General features: G+C 64.3%; 1 protein-coding gene across 2 annotated transcripts in view; it reads right to left on the minus strand.

The window, feature by feature from the left end:
- Nucleotides 1–414: 414 nt before the first annotated feature.
- The window catches only part of NADSYN1 (NAD synthetase 1), a 35,425-nt gene continuing 16,854 nt past the window's right edge, over nucleotides 415–18,985 (minus strand). For both annotated transcript variants that reach the window (XM_049641495.1, XM_049641502.1), the window contains 12 exons: nucleotides 18,021–18,095; nucleotides 17,157–17,281; nucleotides 16,635–16,683; nucleotides 16,096–16,198; nucleotides 15,529–15,697; nucleotides 14,661–14,796; nucleotides 13,754–13,860; nucleotides 6,072–6,203; nucleotides 5,541–5,610; nucleotides 2,368–2,496; nucleotides 1,728–1,904; nucleotides 415–615 (listed from right to left, as the gene is read on the minus strand). In XM_049641495.1, the coding sequence (XP_049497452.1) occupies nucleotides 565–615; nucleotides 1,728–1,904; nucleotides 2,368–2,496; nucleotides 5,541–5,610; nucleotides 6,072–6,203; nucleotides 13,754–13,860; nucleotides 14,661–14,796; nucleotides 15,529–15,697; nucleotides 16,096–16,198; nucleotides 16,635–16,683; nucleotides 17,157–17,281; nucleotides 18,021–18,095 (1,323 nt within the window). In that variant the 3' untranslated portion in view covers nucleotides 415–564. The remainder of the gene's footprint in view (nucleotides 616–1,727; nucleotides 1,905–2,367; nucleotides 2,497–5,540; nucleotides 5,611–6,071; nucleotides 6,204–13,753; nucleotides 13,861–14,660; nucleotides 14,797–15,528; nucleotides 15,698–16,095; nucleotides 16,199–16,634; nucleotides 16,684–17,156; nucleotides 17,282–18,020; nucleotides 18,096–18,985) is intronic.

Consider the following 18,985-nt stretch of genomic DNA (forward strand, 5'->3'; position numbering starts at 1 on the left):
AGCAAATTTCCTGCTGGATTCAAACATGGGAGCTTGTGAGGCTGGGGCCAAAGCACCCTGATGTGCGGCATGAAGGAAGCCCGCGGAGGCAGAGAGGAGCCGAGCGGGGCAGCGGGGAGGAGAGAACCAAGTTCTAAGGACACGTGCACACCCTGGATCCAGCCAGACCTGAAGCCGCCCCAAGCCCTGCGCTGCCCTGCACGTTAACCGAAAAATTCCTTTCCTTGCTAACGAGTTTCTTTTCCCAGGTAAGGCTTTGGGCAGGGGCAGACCAGCACAGACCCCAAGCTGCCTCTGCCCCCTCCCGGGTGGTGTGGGGCCCCTCCCAGCCGGGCTTCGCTCTGCACCAGGGAGGCTGTGGAACTGAGGGGGGCCCAGGACAGGACCCTCACCCCACAAGGTAACGGACTCAGGTCCCAGAAATCACACGCTCTTTATTTGAGTCTTTTTTAAGGAACCAGAGCAAGATCCCGCCCCCTCGAGCCGTGGAGGGAGACGCTGGCACACTGCTCTGGGTGCACCGTCACCGGCGAGGTGGAAGCCTCGGGGGGGGGGGGGGGGGCGTCAGTCCACGCCATCCAGGTCCTGACAGCCTCTGCTCTCGAGCCGCAGCACCTAGATGGAGAAGCCACGCGCACGTCCACGGCTGGACGCTAACAACCACGCTGTGGAACACGCCGGTTCACACCCAGCTAGGGGGGCCGTCGCGGGACTGGACGAGCAGCTGCAAGGCAGTCCCCGCGATGTGCAAAGACGTGGGAAGGGTGCAGAGCACGTGCACTGGGCAAGTCTGGCAGGATGCGCCTCAGCGCATCGCGGGGGTCCCTGCCGGACGAGGACACCATGGAGAATTGCATCTGCCCACACGCGTCCTCGGAGGGGTCTACGTTGGCCCGTTACTTGGTTGCACGGCCTCCAAACCCCATTCCTGATCTGGGGGACCCCACCACTGAGTGCCCCCGGGGGAGCCAAGCCCCGCCTCCCCCAATTCCTCGTCTGGGGCTGGGCTGTCCCGGGCAGGATGCCGGCAGCGTCCCTGCACTCTGCCCGCTAGATGCCAGTGGCACAGAACCCACCCCAGGCACGACAAGCAGAAATGTCTGTAGCCAAGGCCCGCTGTCCCTGGGGTGACCCCTCGCCCGCGGCCTGGATGTGCAGTGTGACCCGGGGTCCACCCTTCAGATACGTCATCTGCAGGGGCGCCTGCCTCGGCCACCCGGTACACAGCGTGTCCTCCCAGCCCACCGCGTTCTCTGGCTCAACACCGTATCATCACCACATCGTGTTCTGTGCGTCCGAGGGCTCCCTGCTGGCCGCCTGCCCCTCCCTCGGGCCGTTACTACCTGTGCCCGAAGTGCCCTTGGCCCTGCTCCCGTGCTTGGCCTTGGAGAGGAGAAGGCGGGAAGGGCCCATGCTTGCTTTTACTAATCCTTCCTCGCTCCATCAATTAACCAGAAACAGAAAGGAAGGGCAGAGTGGTTTCAGAAGGCGTGAAACCATGTGGACCCTTGAGTCGTCCGCGAGGGGCGGCGACTGGCCCCAGGTGCCCACGGCTACTCACGCGAGGGACGCAGCACCAGGCACAGCGCCCGCCGACCCGAAACGTACCTGCGCTTTGCGGACGCCAGGGCCGCAAAAAGCGCGGCCGCGAACGTAAAGCGGCAGCGAGCCGGCGTTCCCCCCCGCAGCTGTGGCTCGCGGAGAAGCCCCTTCGTCGCCCGACGCACCTGGGCCTCTATGCACCGGAACTGCCAGGGCCAGCTGGTGTTGTAGAGAAACGGCCGCAGGTCGAACCTGTTGTCGTCGGGGCTGTAGCTTTCCGCGTGGTACGCGGGCGTGAGCGTGGTCATTTTGTGCCTGTTCGTGGAGTACTTGCAGAAAAACCACCTCACCTTGTCAGCCACCTGGTAGGCAAGGAACACGCGGACCCTCGAGCTCGCAAGGCTGCGAAGGCCCGGGGCCCTCAGCCGCGTCACGCCGCAAGGTGCAAGCTGATGGCTCCAGGGGACCCCCCCCCCCCGCCCCCAGGGGCAGCGGATGAGCACGGGTGGCTGAGCTGTAACGTGTTGGCTCCCGACTCTAGCGCCCCTGGACGCGGGGTCAGGAGACCCCGGCAGGGGCCCGGGAAGATACACCGCACGAGGCTTCCAGGCGGTTCCGTGGGAACCACCGCATGAGCCCCGACGGGCCTGATCTTGGGTGGGACAGCGGGCAGGGGCGTCGGGCCCTGCTCAGGGTAAGAGACAACTGGGGGTTGTCAGAGGGCTACCCCTGGAGGCCACGCTGCGCTGACTCACTCCCGCCAAACGGTCCCTGCGCGGGGACCGTCCTGCCGGCTTCGCTCCGTGGGACGTGCCCACGGTGTACCTGCCGCGGGGAACACACGTCTTTCCACAGGCTGACGAGCTTGCAGAACATGCCATAGGGCCCGGTCTTGGCGACCTTCCGGAGTCTGCCGTAGACGGACAGGTCCGCGTACGTCATGCCCATGTCTTCCTGCGGAGGAAGGGGAGAGCACCGCTGGGCCCGCGGCACCGGACGCCCGGGGGGAGGGACGTGGCCCCAAAGGCCAGGGGCGGACGCGGGGGCTCGCTCCCCCTCACCGCCAGCGACACAGCGGGCCTTCGGAAGAAAAGATCCAGACCGGGTTTTGGGGGCTGGGAGGGACAGGAGAGCGGCCCCGGCTGGAGACCTGTGCGCGTTCTAGGCCCCGGGGGCGGCACACTGGGTGCGTATTTGGGGAAATAGGTCTGTGTGGATGCAGCTAAGGGAAGGAGGCCGAGGCGAGATGGCCCCGGACATGGGGTTGGAACAACGCTCGCGGAGGAGAAGCTGTGTGAGGATGAAGGCGGAGGCTGGGGCGACGCGACACGACCCGGGAAGCCCCGGAAGCGGGACCGAGAGGCCGGACCGTCCCCCAGAGCCTCGGGGGGAGCACGGCTCTGCCGACACCGACACGTGGTGCCTCTGTGTAAGCCGTCCGCCCGCGGCATGTGGTTACGGCGGCCCTGGGGGGTGAGGCCGACCCCCCCCCAGGCCCCAGGGCGCCCCACGAGAGCCAGCCCCACACCGAGGCTCACACAAGCCAGCACTTCTCAGGTCCCCTGACGCTGGCATTTCGTGGCACAGCGGGACAGCCTCCCCTCCGACCGGGGCCTGCAGGACCCAGGACCAGGCCCTCCCTCCTGCTCCCCACTGCCCACCCTGGCCTTCCCTCGGGACTCAGCTCCGACGTCACCTCCTTGGGGAAGCCTGTCCTGACCCCTTCCGAGGGACACCGCCACCATTGGGTCACCAGGGTTGACGGCAGCACCGGGACCACCGGGGGCCATCATGGTTACTTCCCGCTTGTCTGTCCCAGGGACTCACACAAATGGCCACGTCCCGCCGGTTCACCACCAAGTCCCAGTGCTTAGCGGGTCTTTGTCGTGGACTTCTTTTAGCGCTCTCTTTGGCGGGACATGAATATTTGCCGGCAATGACATTTTAATTCCTTAAATTCAACCGTGATCATTGGAGACTTTAATTCCTCACTTTCCATAACGTACAAAACTAGACAAAGAAACCACCAGGGAGATGATAACTTGAACGCTGGAAACCAACTAGACCTAAAAGACATCTCCGGATCATTCCGCCCAACAACCACAGAGCACACGTTCTCCTCGAGGCACATGGAACGTTCTCCAGGACAGACCAAATGCCAGGCCGGAAAACTGGTCTCGATGAATTTTAAAACACTGAATCGCCCAAAGTATGCTCTCCAACCGGAAAGGAAGAGAATTGCACATTCGGTAAGAGAAAGAAACTTTGGAAACTCACAAATAGGCGGGAATTAAACCACACACTCTGGAGTAAACAGGGGGCGAGAGAAGAAATCATGAGGAAAACTAGGAAATACTTGGGGATGAAAGAAAACGATGTGGCTGGACTTACACAACACAGAAGGGCAGCAGTGAGGGAGGAGTTTATAGTCGTAAACACCTGCATTCAGAAGGAAAAAGATCTCGGGGCGCCTGGGGGCTCAGTTGGTTAAGTGTCCCACTCTTGATCTCGGCTCAGGTCATGATCTCACGGTTTGTGGGATCGAGCCCCACATCGGTCGGACTCTGTGTTGACAGTTCGGAGCCTGCCTGGGATTCTCTCTCTCCCCCTCTCTCTGCTCCTTCCTTGCTCTGTCTCTCAAAATAAACATTTTTTAAAAAAGAAAAAAAGAAAGAGAGAGAGAGAGAAGGATCTCAAATCAGTGACCTAACCTTCCGCCTTCTGACAACACGCGGGAGGAGGCACACGCCAAGCCTCGAGCATGCGGACAGAGGGGACGTACGGACTGGAGGGGAGACCAGTGAGACTGAGACAGAAAGGCAGTGCGGAAAGTCATTCCCGTACACTGGCAATGAGCCACCCAATGATCAAATTAGGAAAACAATTCCATTTACGATAGAATGAGGAAAATAAAATACCTGGAAATAAATTTTTTAATGTTTGTTTTTGAGAGAGACAGAGCGTGAGCGGGGGAGGGGCAGAGAGAGAGGGAGACACAGAATCGGAAGCAGGCTCCAGGCTCCGAGCCGTCAGCACAGAGCCCGACGCGGGGCTCGAACCCACGAACCGCGAGATCGTGACCTGAGCCGAAGTCGGCCGCTGAACCGACTGGGCCCCCAGGCCCACTTAACGCTTACACTCTGAGAATAACAAAATGTTGCTGACGGACACGGACACCCTGGGCAAACAGGACACCCCCGTTCGAGCCTCAGAAGGCCTAATGTGGTCACGGAGCCAACGGCCACCAAAGGCAGCTACGGATTCAACACAACTGCCACAGAAGCCAAGCTGCGGGCGTGGCAGAAAATGACTCCAAGTTCACACAGAAACTCAAAGGGCCCAGAAGAGCCAGAATCACGCCGAAAAAGAGGAGCGCCATCGGAGGACTCACGCTTCCCCGTGTCACAGCTCACTGCAAAGCTGGGTGGCACCGGGACAGGGACGGGCGCTCACGGCACAACGGAGCCCGGAAGCACCTCTCCACGCCACGGGCACCGGACAGTCGGTGGGAGAGACGTCCGTCCGTCTGCACGCACGAGGCTGCAGCCGGGTCCCCTCCGCACCACATGCGGCGAAGTCTGCCGGGTCGCAGACTTGAACACGAGAGCTGAAACCACAAACTCTTGGAAGAAGAGGCAAAGTCGATCTTCGTGACGAAGGAGCCGGCAGCGACAGGAGGAAGAGCGCGGCCCCGACCAGCCCTGACGGCTCGCGGGCCGGCCCGGACAGAGGGGTCCGGAGTGCTTCTTTCGAGGTGGCGCCCCCGCCACCCGCAAGGGACCTGCCCCTCTCACCCCCCGTCCCAGGTGTCGGCCTCAAGGAGCCCGAGTGAAACGAACGTCAAAGGACCGGCAGCGGGCGCGGGGCTCCCCGGCCAGGAGCCTGGAGATGGGAGAGGGGTCCCCGTGGCACAAAGGAAGCAGCAGAGGCACACGGGAGACTCGAGGAAGCGGGGACACAGGGAGGGAGCGTGGTGACCGAGCCACCACTGCCACTACCTCGTCCATCTGGGACACCCGTCCGTCGGCCAAGGGCTCCAGCTCTGCGGTGGCCGGTGCTGCCAGGATGCTGCGGCCAAGACATACAGACGTCAGGCCCGACGGCCGCCTGGGCACCCGTGAGCCCCGTGGGAAAACCCCGCACCGCCGTCCCCGGTGCTGGGCTTGCCCGGGGAGAGGGCTGTGGATGCCGGGGGGCTCCACGCCCCGGGGCGGGGGCGGACAGCGGGAGCCCCCACACGGGGCTGCTCCGCCGAGCGCCCTGCACGTGGGGACGGGTCATGCTTTCTTGTGGGGCTGGCCTGGGTGCCGCAGGGTGCCCGGGAGCATCTAGCCGCCGGGATCCCCAGAATGGTCTCCAGACGCCGCCCCACGGCCAGGGGGTCTGGGGGAGCCCCCGCCCGAAGGCGCCGGCCTGGCCGCGGGACCCCAGGTGCCCGCTGAGGGCAGGGCTGTTGTGGTCAGGCAGCAGGGAGGCGTGGGAGGGGGCTGTGCCGGGCGCGGAGGGCCCGTCTGGAGGGTGGCACTCACCCCTGCAGGGCGGGGAGCTGGAAGTGCTCGAGGCAGAAGTGGACGAAGGCCCTGAGGTCCGTCTTGCTGATGCCGCCTATGGGGTTGATGTCCGCGCTGGAGCAGTCGTACTTGGTCAGGTAGCCGAGGAGGCTGCGGGGACAGAGCACACGGCGTCCACGCGGCTGAGCCGAGGCGCTGCGCGTCCCGCCTGGGGTCCGGTCCTGGGCAAACACTCCCGGAGCCAGAGCTCGGCGGGCTGGAGGGTCTCGGAGGAGGGTGGCCTGCTGCAGCGGTCGGTCCACAAAGGGCGGAGGCGGCAGGCGACCGGGGGAGGCACTCGAGCCGCCCGGGAAGGCGTTGGGGCCAGGAGACCGATTCGGGAATGGCCAGCATCCAGCTGGGAGCGGCGCGTCTGGAGGGCGGGGCCAGGGCCGGCGGGACGTGGGACCGAGGGGTGAGGTCCTTAGGAGGGAGGGCCCCCTCCACACCTGTCAGCACCCCTCCCAGATACCCCTGCGGCGGGCGGAAGACGGCCCCCAGTCACCCCGTCCTATACCCAGAACCCGAGAACGTGTGACCTGTGGGCAAAAAGGACTTCGCACAATGGAGTTGAGGCCCCTGAGGCGAGATTGTGCTGGTGTTTTCGAGAGAGGGCGAGCGAGCGAGTGCATGTGAGGGGGGAGGAGCCGAGAGAGAGAGAGAGAGACAGGGACAGAGGGGATCCCAACTGGGCCCCGCTCTGTGCCATCACAGGGCCTGACGCGGGGCTCGATCCCACAAAGCGGGAGACCCTGATCTGAGCTGAGATCCAGGGTCGGATGCTTAACCGAAGGGGCCCCCCCGGCGCCCCTCGCGGGGAGGTTTTGACCTGGATTACCAGGTGGGCCCTGAACGAAGTCACGGACGTGCTGAGTGGTGTAGGAGGGAGGCAGGGGCCAGAGTCAGGGGGCCGCGAGCAGAGGGGGAAAGACGCAGGGAGGCTGCCCGCTGGCTTTGCGGGGGGGGGGGGGGGGGGGGGGGGCAGCCAAGCAGCTGGGCGCCTCCAGGAGCTGGAGACAGCAGGGAACGTATTCTCCCGCCAGCCTCCAGGGGGAACCAGCCCCCCCCCCAACCCGAGGCCTGTTCTGGACGCTGTCATCGAGAGTCCGCTGTCACGGCGGCCGCGGGACACCCTCCCTCCACCGTGTTCTCTCACCTGCCCTCTGGACGGTGGCAGGTTTCCGCTGGCTCCCCAGGCCCACCCCCCCACCCCCACCAAAGCCATTCCTCACCCTGCCCCTCGCGCCTGAACCTCCTGGTGGTGGCCTCTGAGGGTCCCGCCCCTGCCGGTGTCGCCAGGCACACACGTCAATGCTCCCAAGCACACGCTCAACACCGGCACAAGGACAGCCTCCCCCCCCCCGTCCGTCCTCCCCCTAGTCCTGTCTGTCCTCCCCCTGGTCCTGTCGGCCTCCCCCTGGTCCTGTCTGTCCTCCCCCTGGTCCTGCCGGCCTCCCCCTGGTCCTGTCCGGCCTCCCCCTGGTCCTGTCCGGCCTCCCCCTGGTCCTGCCGTCCTCCCCCTGGTCCTGCCGGCCTCCCCCTGGTCCTGCCCGGCCTCCCCGTGGTCCTGCCGGCCTCCCCCTGGTCCTGCCGGCGTCCCCCTGGTCCTGTCCGTCCTCCCCCTGGTCCTGCCGGCCTCCCCCTGGTCCTGCCGGCCTCCCCCTGGTCCTGCCGGCCTCCCCCTGGTCCTGTCTGTCCTCCCCCTGGTCCTGCCCGTCCTCCCCGTCCGTCCTCCCCAGTCCCGGGAGCACTTGGCCCCTCCAGCTTCCACCCACACAAGTGACCTTCTCCTGCTGTTCAGCTTCTCCTGACTCCTACCAAGGAGCGAGGCCTCGGGTGTGAGGCCCCCAGGGCACCAGAGAGGGACCGTTAAGTCCCTGGTGCTGCCCTGGGCGGGGCTCCCTTCCCTGCACCCCAGGGGTCCCTCTTACTGTGTGCCTCCCCCACTGCCTCAGGAGCTGTCAGCAGCTCGGAGTCGGGGAGGGTCCGGAGGTGCGGTGCCCGGGGCGGCCAGGAGACCCACCCAGCAAGGCTCCGGCCTCGTCTCTCTTGGCATCGAAGTCCAGAAGGGAGGAGGGCACCCTGGGGGCGGGAGGGCCACGTTTACGCGTTAAACACGAGACAGGCTTCCGCCTGAGCTCCAGCCTGAGCGCGCGCACCGGTTGAGCTCAAGTGACAACTTTTCTGGGGAAGTCACTGCCGCGGACCGAACGTCCGTGTGCCCCCAGATCCACATGCCGAAGCCCCAACCCCCCCGCGTGACAGGCTCTGGAGGCGCGTCTTCAGCAGATCACGAAGGTTAACCGAGGACCCCAGGGCAGCCCAGGGCTGATGCCTCCAGGGCCGGGACAGCGAGGCCCCCGGCACTTTCGTCAACTCCAGCAGCCGACCCCTTCTGCTCCCATGAGCGTCAGCAAAGCCCAAAGTCCCCCACCTTCCCGCCCTCTCTTGGCCCACGTCCCCGTGCCCCACAAACCGAAACCCTCGGGGCCACGTCCACTGCCCGCCGCTCCCTCTCGAGCCTTCACTGCCAGGTTCCGGCCCGGGCCCCTCCAGAAGCCGCCCCGGCCCTGCAGCCGGCCCCCGGGCCCCCCACGCCTGGTCGACAACCCATCAGCCCCTGAACGGCCTCTCTGCCTGGCTCTGGGTGCCCCTTCCTCTCCCGCCAGCTGGCTCCTCCTCTTGGGTGGGACCCCCTGATCTGCAGCCCCCTCGCATCGGAACCTGGGGGACCCCGGACCCACTCCTCCTCTGTCAACATTCAGTCCCACGGTGGCCCAGCTGGTCTTGTAGCTTTGATGGCATTTCACCATCTGTACACTCCCCGGGGCAGGGGTGTGCTTCACCCCTGGGTTTCTCCAGAATCCCGTGTAACTGCCCAGCACACACCTCCACACGGCTGTCCACAAAGCCGCATTCCCGACACTGGGCCTCGACCTCCCCACCCGGTTCTGCACCTGGACATCTGAGCACACACACGCCCATCCCTTCGGCTGCTGGGTCGGCCTGGGCACCGCACCTGACCCGGCCCACCAGCAAAGCCCGTCGGTTCTCCCCCTGATGGCAAGACAACCAGGGGCCAAGCCCGCTCGCCATCCCCCAGCCCCACCCTGCCAGGCCGCCCTGCCAGGCGTGAGCTGCATGGGTGGGAGGAAGCAGACCGCGGACCCGCTGCACCGGTCGAAAAACCCTGCAGGGTCGTCCCACCTCGTTTAGGGAAAGGAAAAGTCCCTACAACCTGCGTGCCCCCCAGCGCACTCCCCGACTAGACCCCACGCAGAGACCGGCCACGGGGGAACGGGGACCAGCCGCCTCACCTCCCGCAGCAGAAGGAGGTTTGCAGTCACACGGCTTCCCGCCTACTCTGGCCGTGGCAGGTGGTGGCGAGACCCCCACCCGGGGAAGCGGGGACCTATAGACGCGGGGGAGGGGCCCGTGGCACGCCCCCTTGTGGAGCCTTCTGGACTCACCGGCCCCTCCAGGACGGGCCGCCCTCTCTGCAAGGCTGTCCTGACCGCCTCTGGCGGCTCCTCCAGCCCTCCTCTGTGCTCGTCACTGACCTCTGACCTGCCCCTGGCCATTCACGGCCCCGACCCGGCCCCAGCCTCCTGCTGTCGGTGACGGCGCCCCCAGACCTCAGAGCCTCCTGTCCGTCAGGCTCTGCGCAGACGCGCGTGAGCACAGCCGTCTCGGAAAGGCCTGCTTGTGGGGCGGGTGCTCGGCCGGCACCAGGGATCTGGGGTGCTCCCGCCATTCCCCACTGGAAACCGTGGCCGCGGTTTCCAAATTCCTGGTTCAAACACCGCTTTATGCCGAGCACTGCTCTCCTTCCGGGAGCCGAGGCTTGGTCCGCGCCAGGCACAGGGTGGCCGTGTGACCGGCCCCCAGGGCCAACGCTGGGCGCGGGGTCTCTGACAAGCTTCGCTGGCGGTGGGTGCTGCCCACGTGCCGTCACGCGCGTTGCCGGGGGTCGTGGGGGGGGGGGGGTCCACTGGGAGAGGATTCCGGAAGCCTGGGCCTGGTTTCCTCCATCCTCCGGCTGCAGTCGACCGCAGCCCCGGGTCCGCCCGATGCGGAGTCCCGTCTGCCAGCGGATCGCGGGACAGGGACGGCAGCTCGCTCCCGCCGCCTCCGCCTCCCCTTGGCGCTTCTCGGCTCCCCTGCCCCCCTCTCCCTGCCGGGCTCGCCTGGCTCCCTGCCCCACACACGTGCGTGCGCAGGGACACGACCCCGCCTCCAGGGCGTCCCCGCTGCCGGGCCGCCCGCCTCGTCCCCGACCCGTCCCGCTCGTCACCAGCTCCCCTCAAACACCCGACGCCTGCTGTGCGTCGTCGCTCGGCCGGTGACTCCGCTTGCTGCTTCACCGAGGACGGTCACGGCCCCGACCCCACGCCACCCAGGCCCGCGTCTGCGCCGTGCACTCTGCTGGACACACCCGCTGGGCTCCCGATAAAGCCGACCTCTCGCTTTGCCACCTGCTCTCACCTCCTCGGGACACGGGGACAGCTCTCCAGCCGCGTCCCCCCTCCTGCGTCAGCAACACCGTTCCTCCCTGCCACACCTCTCTCGTCAGCTCTTGAGGAAACACCTTCCTTCTCGCCCCACTGGTCTTGCCAGCTACCACCCTGCCCCTCCCCTCTCCTGTGGTGCACACTTCTGGAAAGAACTGACTCCTGGTCCCTCATCCACTGCCCACTCTCCTCCAACCTGCCCCAGCTGGGATCCCGGCACCTCCTTCAGACAAGACAGGGCTTTTCAGAGAGACAACGACCACCCTCTGTCCCAGGGGGCTCTCACCACAGGACGTTTGCACACACCGTTATCCGGGCCGCATCTCCTCTCCTGGCTCCCGAGGCCTTTGGAAGCCAACTTCTCAGACAGGCCTTCCCTGGCCACCCCAGTAACAACCTCAACTCCCAAACTCTCCCTCTGCCTGCCCTGGTTTTTCTCTGTAGACTTTCCCCACTCTACACACACGATTAAGTGTTGTTATCACCCGTCTCCTTCCACTAGAGTAAAACCACAGTTACTTTTCTGTTGTGTTCACAGCACCAAGAATGCCCAACACGTGGCGGACGTTCAACATCCCTTGAGGAACAGGCACACCGCAACGCAACAGACCCGAAGTTAGCTTAGAAGCAGTTAAGACACAGAATCAGAAACCACTTTGAAAAAGAACCAGCGTGACAGAGGGGACAGACCTGACGCTCTACCCCGGGATGCAGGCAACGGGGAGATCGTAGACGGGGACGCTGCATGGGACAGTCGGCCCCACAAGTACAAGAAACACACACAATGGAAGAAACACCGTTGGAAGTAAAATACGAGAAAAGTTCCTGCAGTAGACAGACTTCCAAACACCTCCCGGAAAGGGTCTGGCAGTGAAATGTGATGGGAAGAGACGAACACGAGAACCAGGTGTCAGACAGAAGTGTTTACTTTCTAAACTGACATCCAGGAACACGTAACACCCAGAAACCCACTCCCACCCTGGAAAAAATCGTTGTTTTCTGCTAAAACACGAAATGCAATGGACAAGAGTTGTGACAGGGAAAACGGGACGATACAGTTACATAATAGATCACGCTCTTGTTCAGAAGCAAACAAAACAGAACACACCCGTGTTGTCAACTACTCAGGCTCCGAATACGCACTAGCTGTCACATCTGTCCTGAGACATCATTTCCTTACAAAAGCACTGAAGGCAGCAGAAAAGCGACGAAAATTGACAAAATGTTCACAGGAATGGCGAGAATTTTCACCAGCCATAGGGTGCTAACTCTAAATTGTCATAATTAGGAAGCAGGATCCAAAAGTCCAATATAACGTTTAACAGAAAACACACTTGCAGACAAACAAGATATAGAAAGATTAAGACACTCATGCCGTGCATAGAAAGATGGATGGATGGATGGAATGATGGATGGGTGAATGGATATATGCATGTATGTATGTATGGATGGATACGTGGATAGATGGATGGGTGAGTGGACGTACGTATGGATAGATGGATGGACACATGGATGGATGGACGGATGAGTGGATGGATGGGTGGGTAGACGGATGGGTGGGTAGACGGATGGGTGGGTGAGTGGATGGATGGATGGATGGATGGATGGATGGATGGGCGGGTGGGTGAGTAGACAGATAGATGGGTGGATAGGTGGACAGACGGATGGGTGAACGGATGTACATATGGATAGGTGGATGGATGGACGGATGAGTGAGTGGATGGATGGGTGGGTAGACAGATGGCGGGTGAGTGGATGGATGGAGGGACACATGGATGGATGGATGGGTGGGTGGACAGATGGATAGATGGATGGGTGGATAGGCGGATGGGTGGGTGAGTGGATGGATGGATGGATGGGTGGGTGGGTGGACAGATAGATGGACAGGTGGATAGGTGGATAGACGGATGGGTGAACAGATGTACGTATGGATAGATGGATGGACACATGGGTGGATGGATGGATGGATGAGTGGATGGATGGGTGGGTAGATGGATGGGCGGTGAGTGGATGGATGGGTGGGTAGACGGATGGGCGGGTGAGCGGATGGATGGATGGATGGGTGGGTGGGTGGACAGACAGATGGACAGGTGGATAGGTGGATAGACGGATGGGTGAATGGGTGTACATATGGATAGATGGATGGACACATGGGTGGATGGACGGATGAGTGGATGGATGGGTGGGTAGAGGGATGGGCGGGTGGGTGGATGGATGGATGGATGGATGGATGGGTGCGTGGGTGGACAGACGGACAGGTGGATAGGTGGATAGACGGATGGGTGAACGGGTGTACGTATGGATAGATGGATGGACACACGGATGGATGGACGGATGAGTGAGTGGATAGATCGGTGGGTAGACGGATGGGCGGGTGAGTGGATGGATGGGTGGACAGATGGACGGGTTGGGAGATGGGTGGACAAACGGATGGAAAGACTGATGCATGGATGACCAGATGAATAAATGAGAGACAAGGTTCTCGAACCCCTTCTGCTAACAAGGAGCAAGCGAGAACAGCCGAGAGAGGTGGGGACGGAAGCTGGAGGAGGAGCGCTCCCAGCCTCCGCCGCTCACCCTGAAGATCAGCTGAAATGTACCTGGAGAACAGGAGGCTCCGAGTTCTCCTGACCAGCAAAGACCACGAGAAACTATTTCCAGCCCACGTCAGAGACGGGCTCTCTGGCTGGGAGTGAACACTGGATGCAGAGCAAGGGTGGAAGACGTGGTGGGACTGCCCGGGGTGGGGGGGGGGGGGGGGGGGGGAAAAGGGGGGGGGGGGGGTGGGGGGGGGGGGGGGGGGGGGGGCGGGTGAAAGCGAGCGGGGTGGGGCAGGAGGGGTGACAGATTCCAGACCCGGCACCGCGGAAGAGCCCAAGCCAGGCGGAGCTGGCCCGAGCGGGAACGGTGGCGGGGAGCCAGAGGGAGACAGTGTCGACCCGTCTCCATACCTGAGTCATCGTGAAGTTCGGGAGTGATGACGTCCTGGGGGTGCCAGACACGCCCTGAGCCGCGGGGTAACGTGACCCCTCCCCCCCTCGCCACCGTGTGTCTCACAGATGCTGTGAGAACTGGAGGGAGCCTGGACATGCCGCCTTGGGGAGCACTCACCCTCGGAGACCTGGGTGCTCGGGAGTCGGGCACACGCACCTCTCATCCACGTTGGCCGATCCGAGCACCAGCAGTCCACCGCGAGCGCCCCGGGCCCAGAGGCTCAGCTGAGCAAACAGATAGGCCACGACCATCCGTATCCGAGCCTGGGTGACACAGCGGCAAATGTCACCCCGTGCCGAGCATGGGGCACACACACACTGGCACCCTGCTCCCCGTGCAGCTCCAAAGAAAGAGTCCAAGTAACACGAGAGCTTTCCAGCGTCCAGAGGAAACAGGGTCCTGCGATAATTGGGTGCACCGAGCGGCCCCCGGATCAAAGACGGAAGGACCCGGAGCCGGGGTGCGGAGGGAGCTTCGGTGGCAGGATGGGGCTGCAAAGAACTCTCGGCCACTCGTTCCACCCCCTTCACAGCCGGCTTTGCTGGAGGAGGGAAGGCCACCGTGGCCACGAGAAAAGGGAGAGGGATGTGACAGAGCCCGGTGGCTGGGGCCCAGGGTCCCTCTCTCCCTCCACCCACCGGCCAGGGCCCGGCTCCCCTGCGGCAGCCCGATCCCTGAAGATGCAGGAGCCTTACATGCACGCTCACGCACACGCGCGTGCACACACCCCGCCCTCACGCTAACACACGCTCCCGTGCCCTCTTACGCTCACGTGTGTGCATGCACACGCCCCCACGTTCACTAACACACTCTCATGCCCACACACACGCACTCACATGCCCTCACGTATTTTCACACACCCACGCCTGTGCCCACACGCCTCCCCCCCCAACACACGCCGTCGTGCTCTCACAGGTGCACCAGCACGTGCACCGAGACACACACACGCGCACGTGCCTGTGCCACCGTCGCAGACACCCGCAGCCTGTCGCTCTCGCAGATGCGCGCACGCCCCCGGCCTCCCCCGCGGGGCCCCGTGACGCCGGCCCGGCTGGGGGCGCACCTGCACGTTCTGTAGCGCCAGGTTTTCCCGGCGGCTTCCTCCGTGAACCGCGAACAGAGGCCTCTTACCCGTCGCCAGGCTGAAGATGCCCACGACGGCCTTGACCGCGGGGTCGACGTCGAGACCGATGTGGTGGCTGTGAGGGGAAAGGGCAGGTGTGCGCAGGGCCGGGGGCACCCGGTGCGTCCGCGTGCGGCGCAGACGCCACCCCTGTGGAGCTCAGGACTCTCCCCCCGGCCCCCCCGGGGAGCCGTGTGTCCGGACGTGCCACGGAGATGCCCACGGTACGTGGTGCCGTGGCTGGGCTGTTCCCCTGGGCACCACATTCTCGGGGGTCCTTCCGAGGTAGCGGGTGTCAGAAGCCCCTTCCTTTCTGAGGCCGAACGACGTCCCGTCGTGGGCACGGACCACATCTGCTCACTGCCTCGTGTGCCAAGGGACACCTGGCCACTCCTACGTTCCGGCTGCCGTGCTCGACGCTGCCGTGAACACGGGGGCAAAACGCCTGAGTCCCCGCTCTCAGTTCCTCCGGGGACGCGCCCAGGAGCACTGCTGGGTGGGGGCCGGTTTGGGCTGAGAACAGAGGACTCTGAAAGGACCGAGTCTCCCTGACCGGAGAGATGCCCTCCCCGACCCTGCTCCGGCCCAGGGAAGAGGGGGGCGGGCCCTCACAGCGCCAGCCCACTCCCCAGAGCCGCGAGTGGGGTCCCGGGCTCCCACACCGGGGGGCACATCAGCCCCGGTGGCCGGTGTCTGGGATGCCAGCAGGGGGCGGGGACGGAGGCGTGGGAATCCGACGCGGCTACGGGGGGCGGGGGGAACAGACACGGTTTCCCTAGGACCGGGCTCGCGCCAGCGGCCCCTCTACCTGCCGATCTGCCGGGCCAGCTCCGCGGCTCTGTCACGCGTCTCCCGGGAGGAGTTCTCGCTGGCCATGTAGCAGGTCGTCAGCACGCGCCCGCAGAGCTCTCGGGGGTCCCGGGGCGTGTAGTCGAGCTGGTCCACGATGGCCCGGACGTCGGCCAGCACTTCCTGATCTGAGAACCCGCAGACGGCAGGCGGTGCTCAGGGCCCAGACCCTCTCCTCCGCCCCGGGGGCCGTCCCCTCCTAGGCAGCAACCCCCTCGCTCTTCTGGCGCGCACGCCACGGGGATGTCTGACACAGAGCGCGTGGGGGAGGCTTTCGACCCGGGTTTGCCTGACCCCGAGGCCGTCCGTGTTCCTCCCTCCAGGCCACGCTGCGGGCACACGGCCACGGCCGCCCTGGCCCAGAGCCCCGGGAAGGGGCTTCACTGGCCTGCTGTCCCCAGGTCCTGTTGCGACATCTGAGCACATCGGCGGAGCCTCCCTCACCCTTGACGGCCGGGACCCGGGGTCCGCCTCACCCCGTCCTCTGAGCCCCGGAGCCTCGCTCGGACCAACGGACGCCACCTACTTCCGTTATTCACGGCCTCGCAGACCTGGCGGCACATGGAGTACACGAGGCAGGCGGTGGCCGCGCTGTCCACCCCGCCGCTCAGGGGCAAGAAGAAGCCGGCCTGGAACGGGCCAACCAGAGGCGGGTGTGGGCAGGGCCTCGGGGAAGTGACGCGCCCAAACCTCGGCCCAGCGCCACCTGCAAACCCTGACGGGCACCCACAAGAACGTGCGGGCGTCAGCGCTCTCGCCATGGGCCGCGCGTTCCGGATGGATTATTCTAGAGGGAAAACAGACCTCGCGCTGCGATGCGCATCTAGGACTAAACCCCGGTAAGTTACAGACGTCACGACACAGAACCAGTGGGACGTGTATTCCGTTCCCTCTGGACGTCATCAGACGGGACCCCAAAGGCGGAGCCAAACCCCCGGGGGGCGCTCTGGCGTCTGGCTAACGTGGATTAAGCTCCTGACCGAGGCAGAGCGAAGCAGGGCTCGCGTCGGGGGAAAAAACCCACCAGCCCCCCACAGAACCGAACGCAAACACTGGAAATCTTACCTGCTGGCTGCGTCTTAAGAAATCCCAGAGCCAGCAGGCGGGTCCAAGGCTGGAGAAGAATGGGAAGCGTCAGGGCAGGGGGCTGCGGACCCGTCCGCAATCTACCCGGGGGCAGCTGGCGAGGCGGGAGCGGGGCCAGTGAGAACGGCCAGCAGCGGCTGGGCCCAGCGCCTCGGGAGAATTAACGCCCTCTTGTCCCCAGACAGCCCTGGGAGAGGGGGGATGCCTTTGGCTCGTTTTAAAACAGGAAAACCGAGACGCAAAAGCAAAGGGCGGGGCTAGTGTGCCCAAAGCCCCCCCGCACGAGGGAGCGACAGGGCCGGGAGGGGGAGGGGAAGCCAGGCCGTCCGGCTGCGGCATCGGCACCCTCGACCCCGAAGCAGCGCGGCCTCCTCCTAACCAAGCAGCCGCCCCGGGCCGGCGGTGAGGACCAGCCGTCCGCACTGGCTCGGGCCCCTGCAGCGGGTGAGGGGAGGGGCCGCGGGCACAGCACGACCCCTCCGCGTGCGTCCGGGCGGCCACCTGATCTCCTCGGCGGGACTGTGGTACTTCCACTCGAGGGGCTCGGACAGCGGCTCCAGCAGGTCCTCGCGGGACGAGAGGGCGAAGTCCACCTTCACTCGGGGGTAGGGGCTCGCCTTGCTGGCCTGCCGACGGAGATTCACGACAGTGACGCCCCCTCGCAGGCCGCTAGGGCCGGCCGAGGGACAGACTGTCAGCCAGCGGGAAGGCACCTCAAGCCCACAGCGGCGGCCCCACCCCCGCGGGGCAACTGGAGCCAGAGAGACGGGCGGTGGCAGGCTCGGAAGCCTCGTGCGCTGAGGTGGCCCCTCCGGGGATTAAAGCAGAGTGACCGTGCGGCCCGGCGGCCGCGCTCCTAGGCGCACACCCGGGGGAAGCGGGAAGAACGCCCGCGCAAAAACTCGCACGCACGTCGACAGAGCGAACTCCTCACGGACCCGGCGTGGGGACGATCTGAGTGTCCTCGGCGGACGGACGGTCACAGTGTCGTCCCGCCCAGGAAGAGGCATGAAGCCCGGACACCCGCCACAACGCGGCTGGGCCTGCTCAGGGACAGAAGCCGCACGAAGGGCCTCAGGTTCATGGTCTCATCTCCGTGAAACGCCCACAGTGGGCGGGTGGGGGGCCCGGGCTGGGGGCGGGATGCGGAGTGGAGGTGGGCGGGCACGGGAAAGTCTCCTTGGGGTGAGGAGGTCCCCCGCTGTCAGGACACCGACGAGGCGATGGCGGTGCGGCCCCGTGAGCGTGCCACATCCCCCGAACCACGGGGTGCCCGGGAACATCCCAAGAAGCTGCCGTCACAAAAAACCACAAAGGGCTCCGGGGCCTTTGTCAAGCGTCCCGCGTGTGTCCACGAGAACTCACCGCCAGGTTTCGAGATGAAATCTCTGCCCTGTAGCTCCGGACGTCCTCCAAATCCAGCGTCGCGGTGAGAACTTCCTGGAGGAGGGGGTTTCGAAGGGAAAGCGTGACTGCTGGGTAACTGGGCGGTTTTCGCGGACGCGCCAAACTGCACACGACGAGCCCCACCTTCTGCGGCAGGGACTGGGCAGCTGTGGGCCCCTAGGGGCCCGGGGAGAGGGGACGGCCAGTGTTGTTGCTGACCCGCAGCCCCGCCCTCTCGCTGCTGCCCCCAGAACCTCCAGTGAAGTGGGACACCTAGCAGCGGTCCCCTCGTCACGGCACAGGATTCTGCTGATCAGTATCGGCCGGGACCTCTGAGCCAGCTTCTCTCTTCTTAGACGGACGCATGGGAGACAAGGGCCCCTTTGCTGCTTTGGACGTGGTTGTGTGGAGACGGGATGGCTGGAGCTGCTGCAGCCATCCTGTGACCATGAGAGGCAACCCAAGCTCCAAGCCCACACAGGGGAAGGACAAGCCGGACAACGGCAGACGGGTGGTCAGAGCCTCGGCAGTCCACGCCAGTGCCCCTGCCTAGATGTGCTGCTGTGTGACAGCGGGTGACACTTCCCTGCCTTCAAACCCAGGTGAGACAGGAGTATGAAGAATCAAAAAAGACCACAATATAGGAAAAGAATAAGATTTCAAAAAAATCCCAAAAAAGAGAATTTTAATTTTATTTTAATCTGTCACATTATCCCTTTTTCTACAAAAATAACTCTTGATCAAATTATGTCACTGTGACGTTGTCTCTTCACATACAAGTGTGGACAGTGGGAGCTAACCGGCACAGCACAGGGGGACACAGGACGGCCGTGGCCACCCTGCTCCTGCACCGGCCCCGTGGGCAACTGTTGCTGTCAGCACCGGGCCCGGGCCACTCTGGACGTGCCACAAAGACCAGCAAAACGGGGCTTGTGTTTGTCCTC

Source organism: Panthera uncia, chromosome D1 (assembly GCF_023721935.1).
Source record: "Panthera uncia isolate 11264 chromosome D1, Puncia_PCG_1.0, whole genome shotgun sequence".
Lineage (NCBI taxonomy): Eukaryota > Metazoa > Chordata > Mammalia > Carnivora > Felidae > Panthera > Panthera uncia.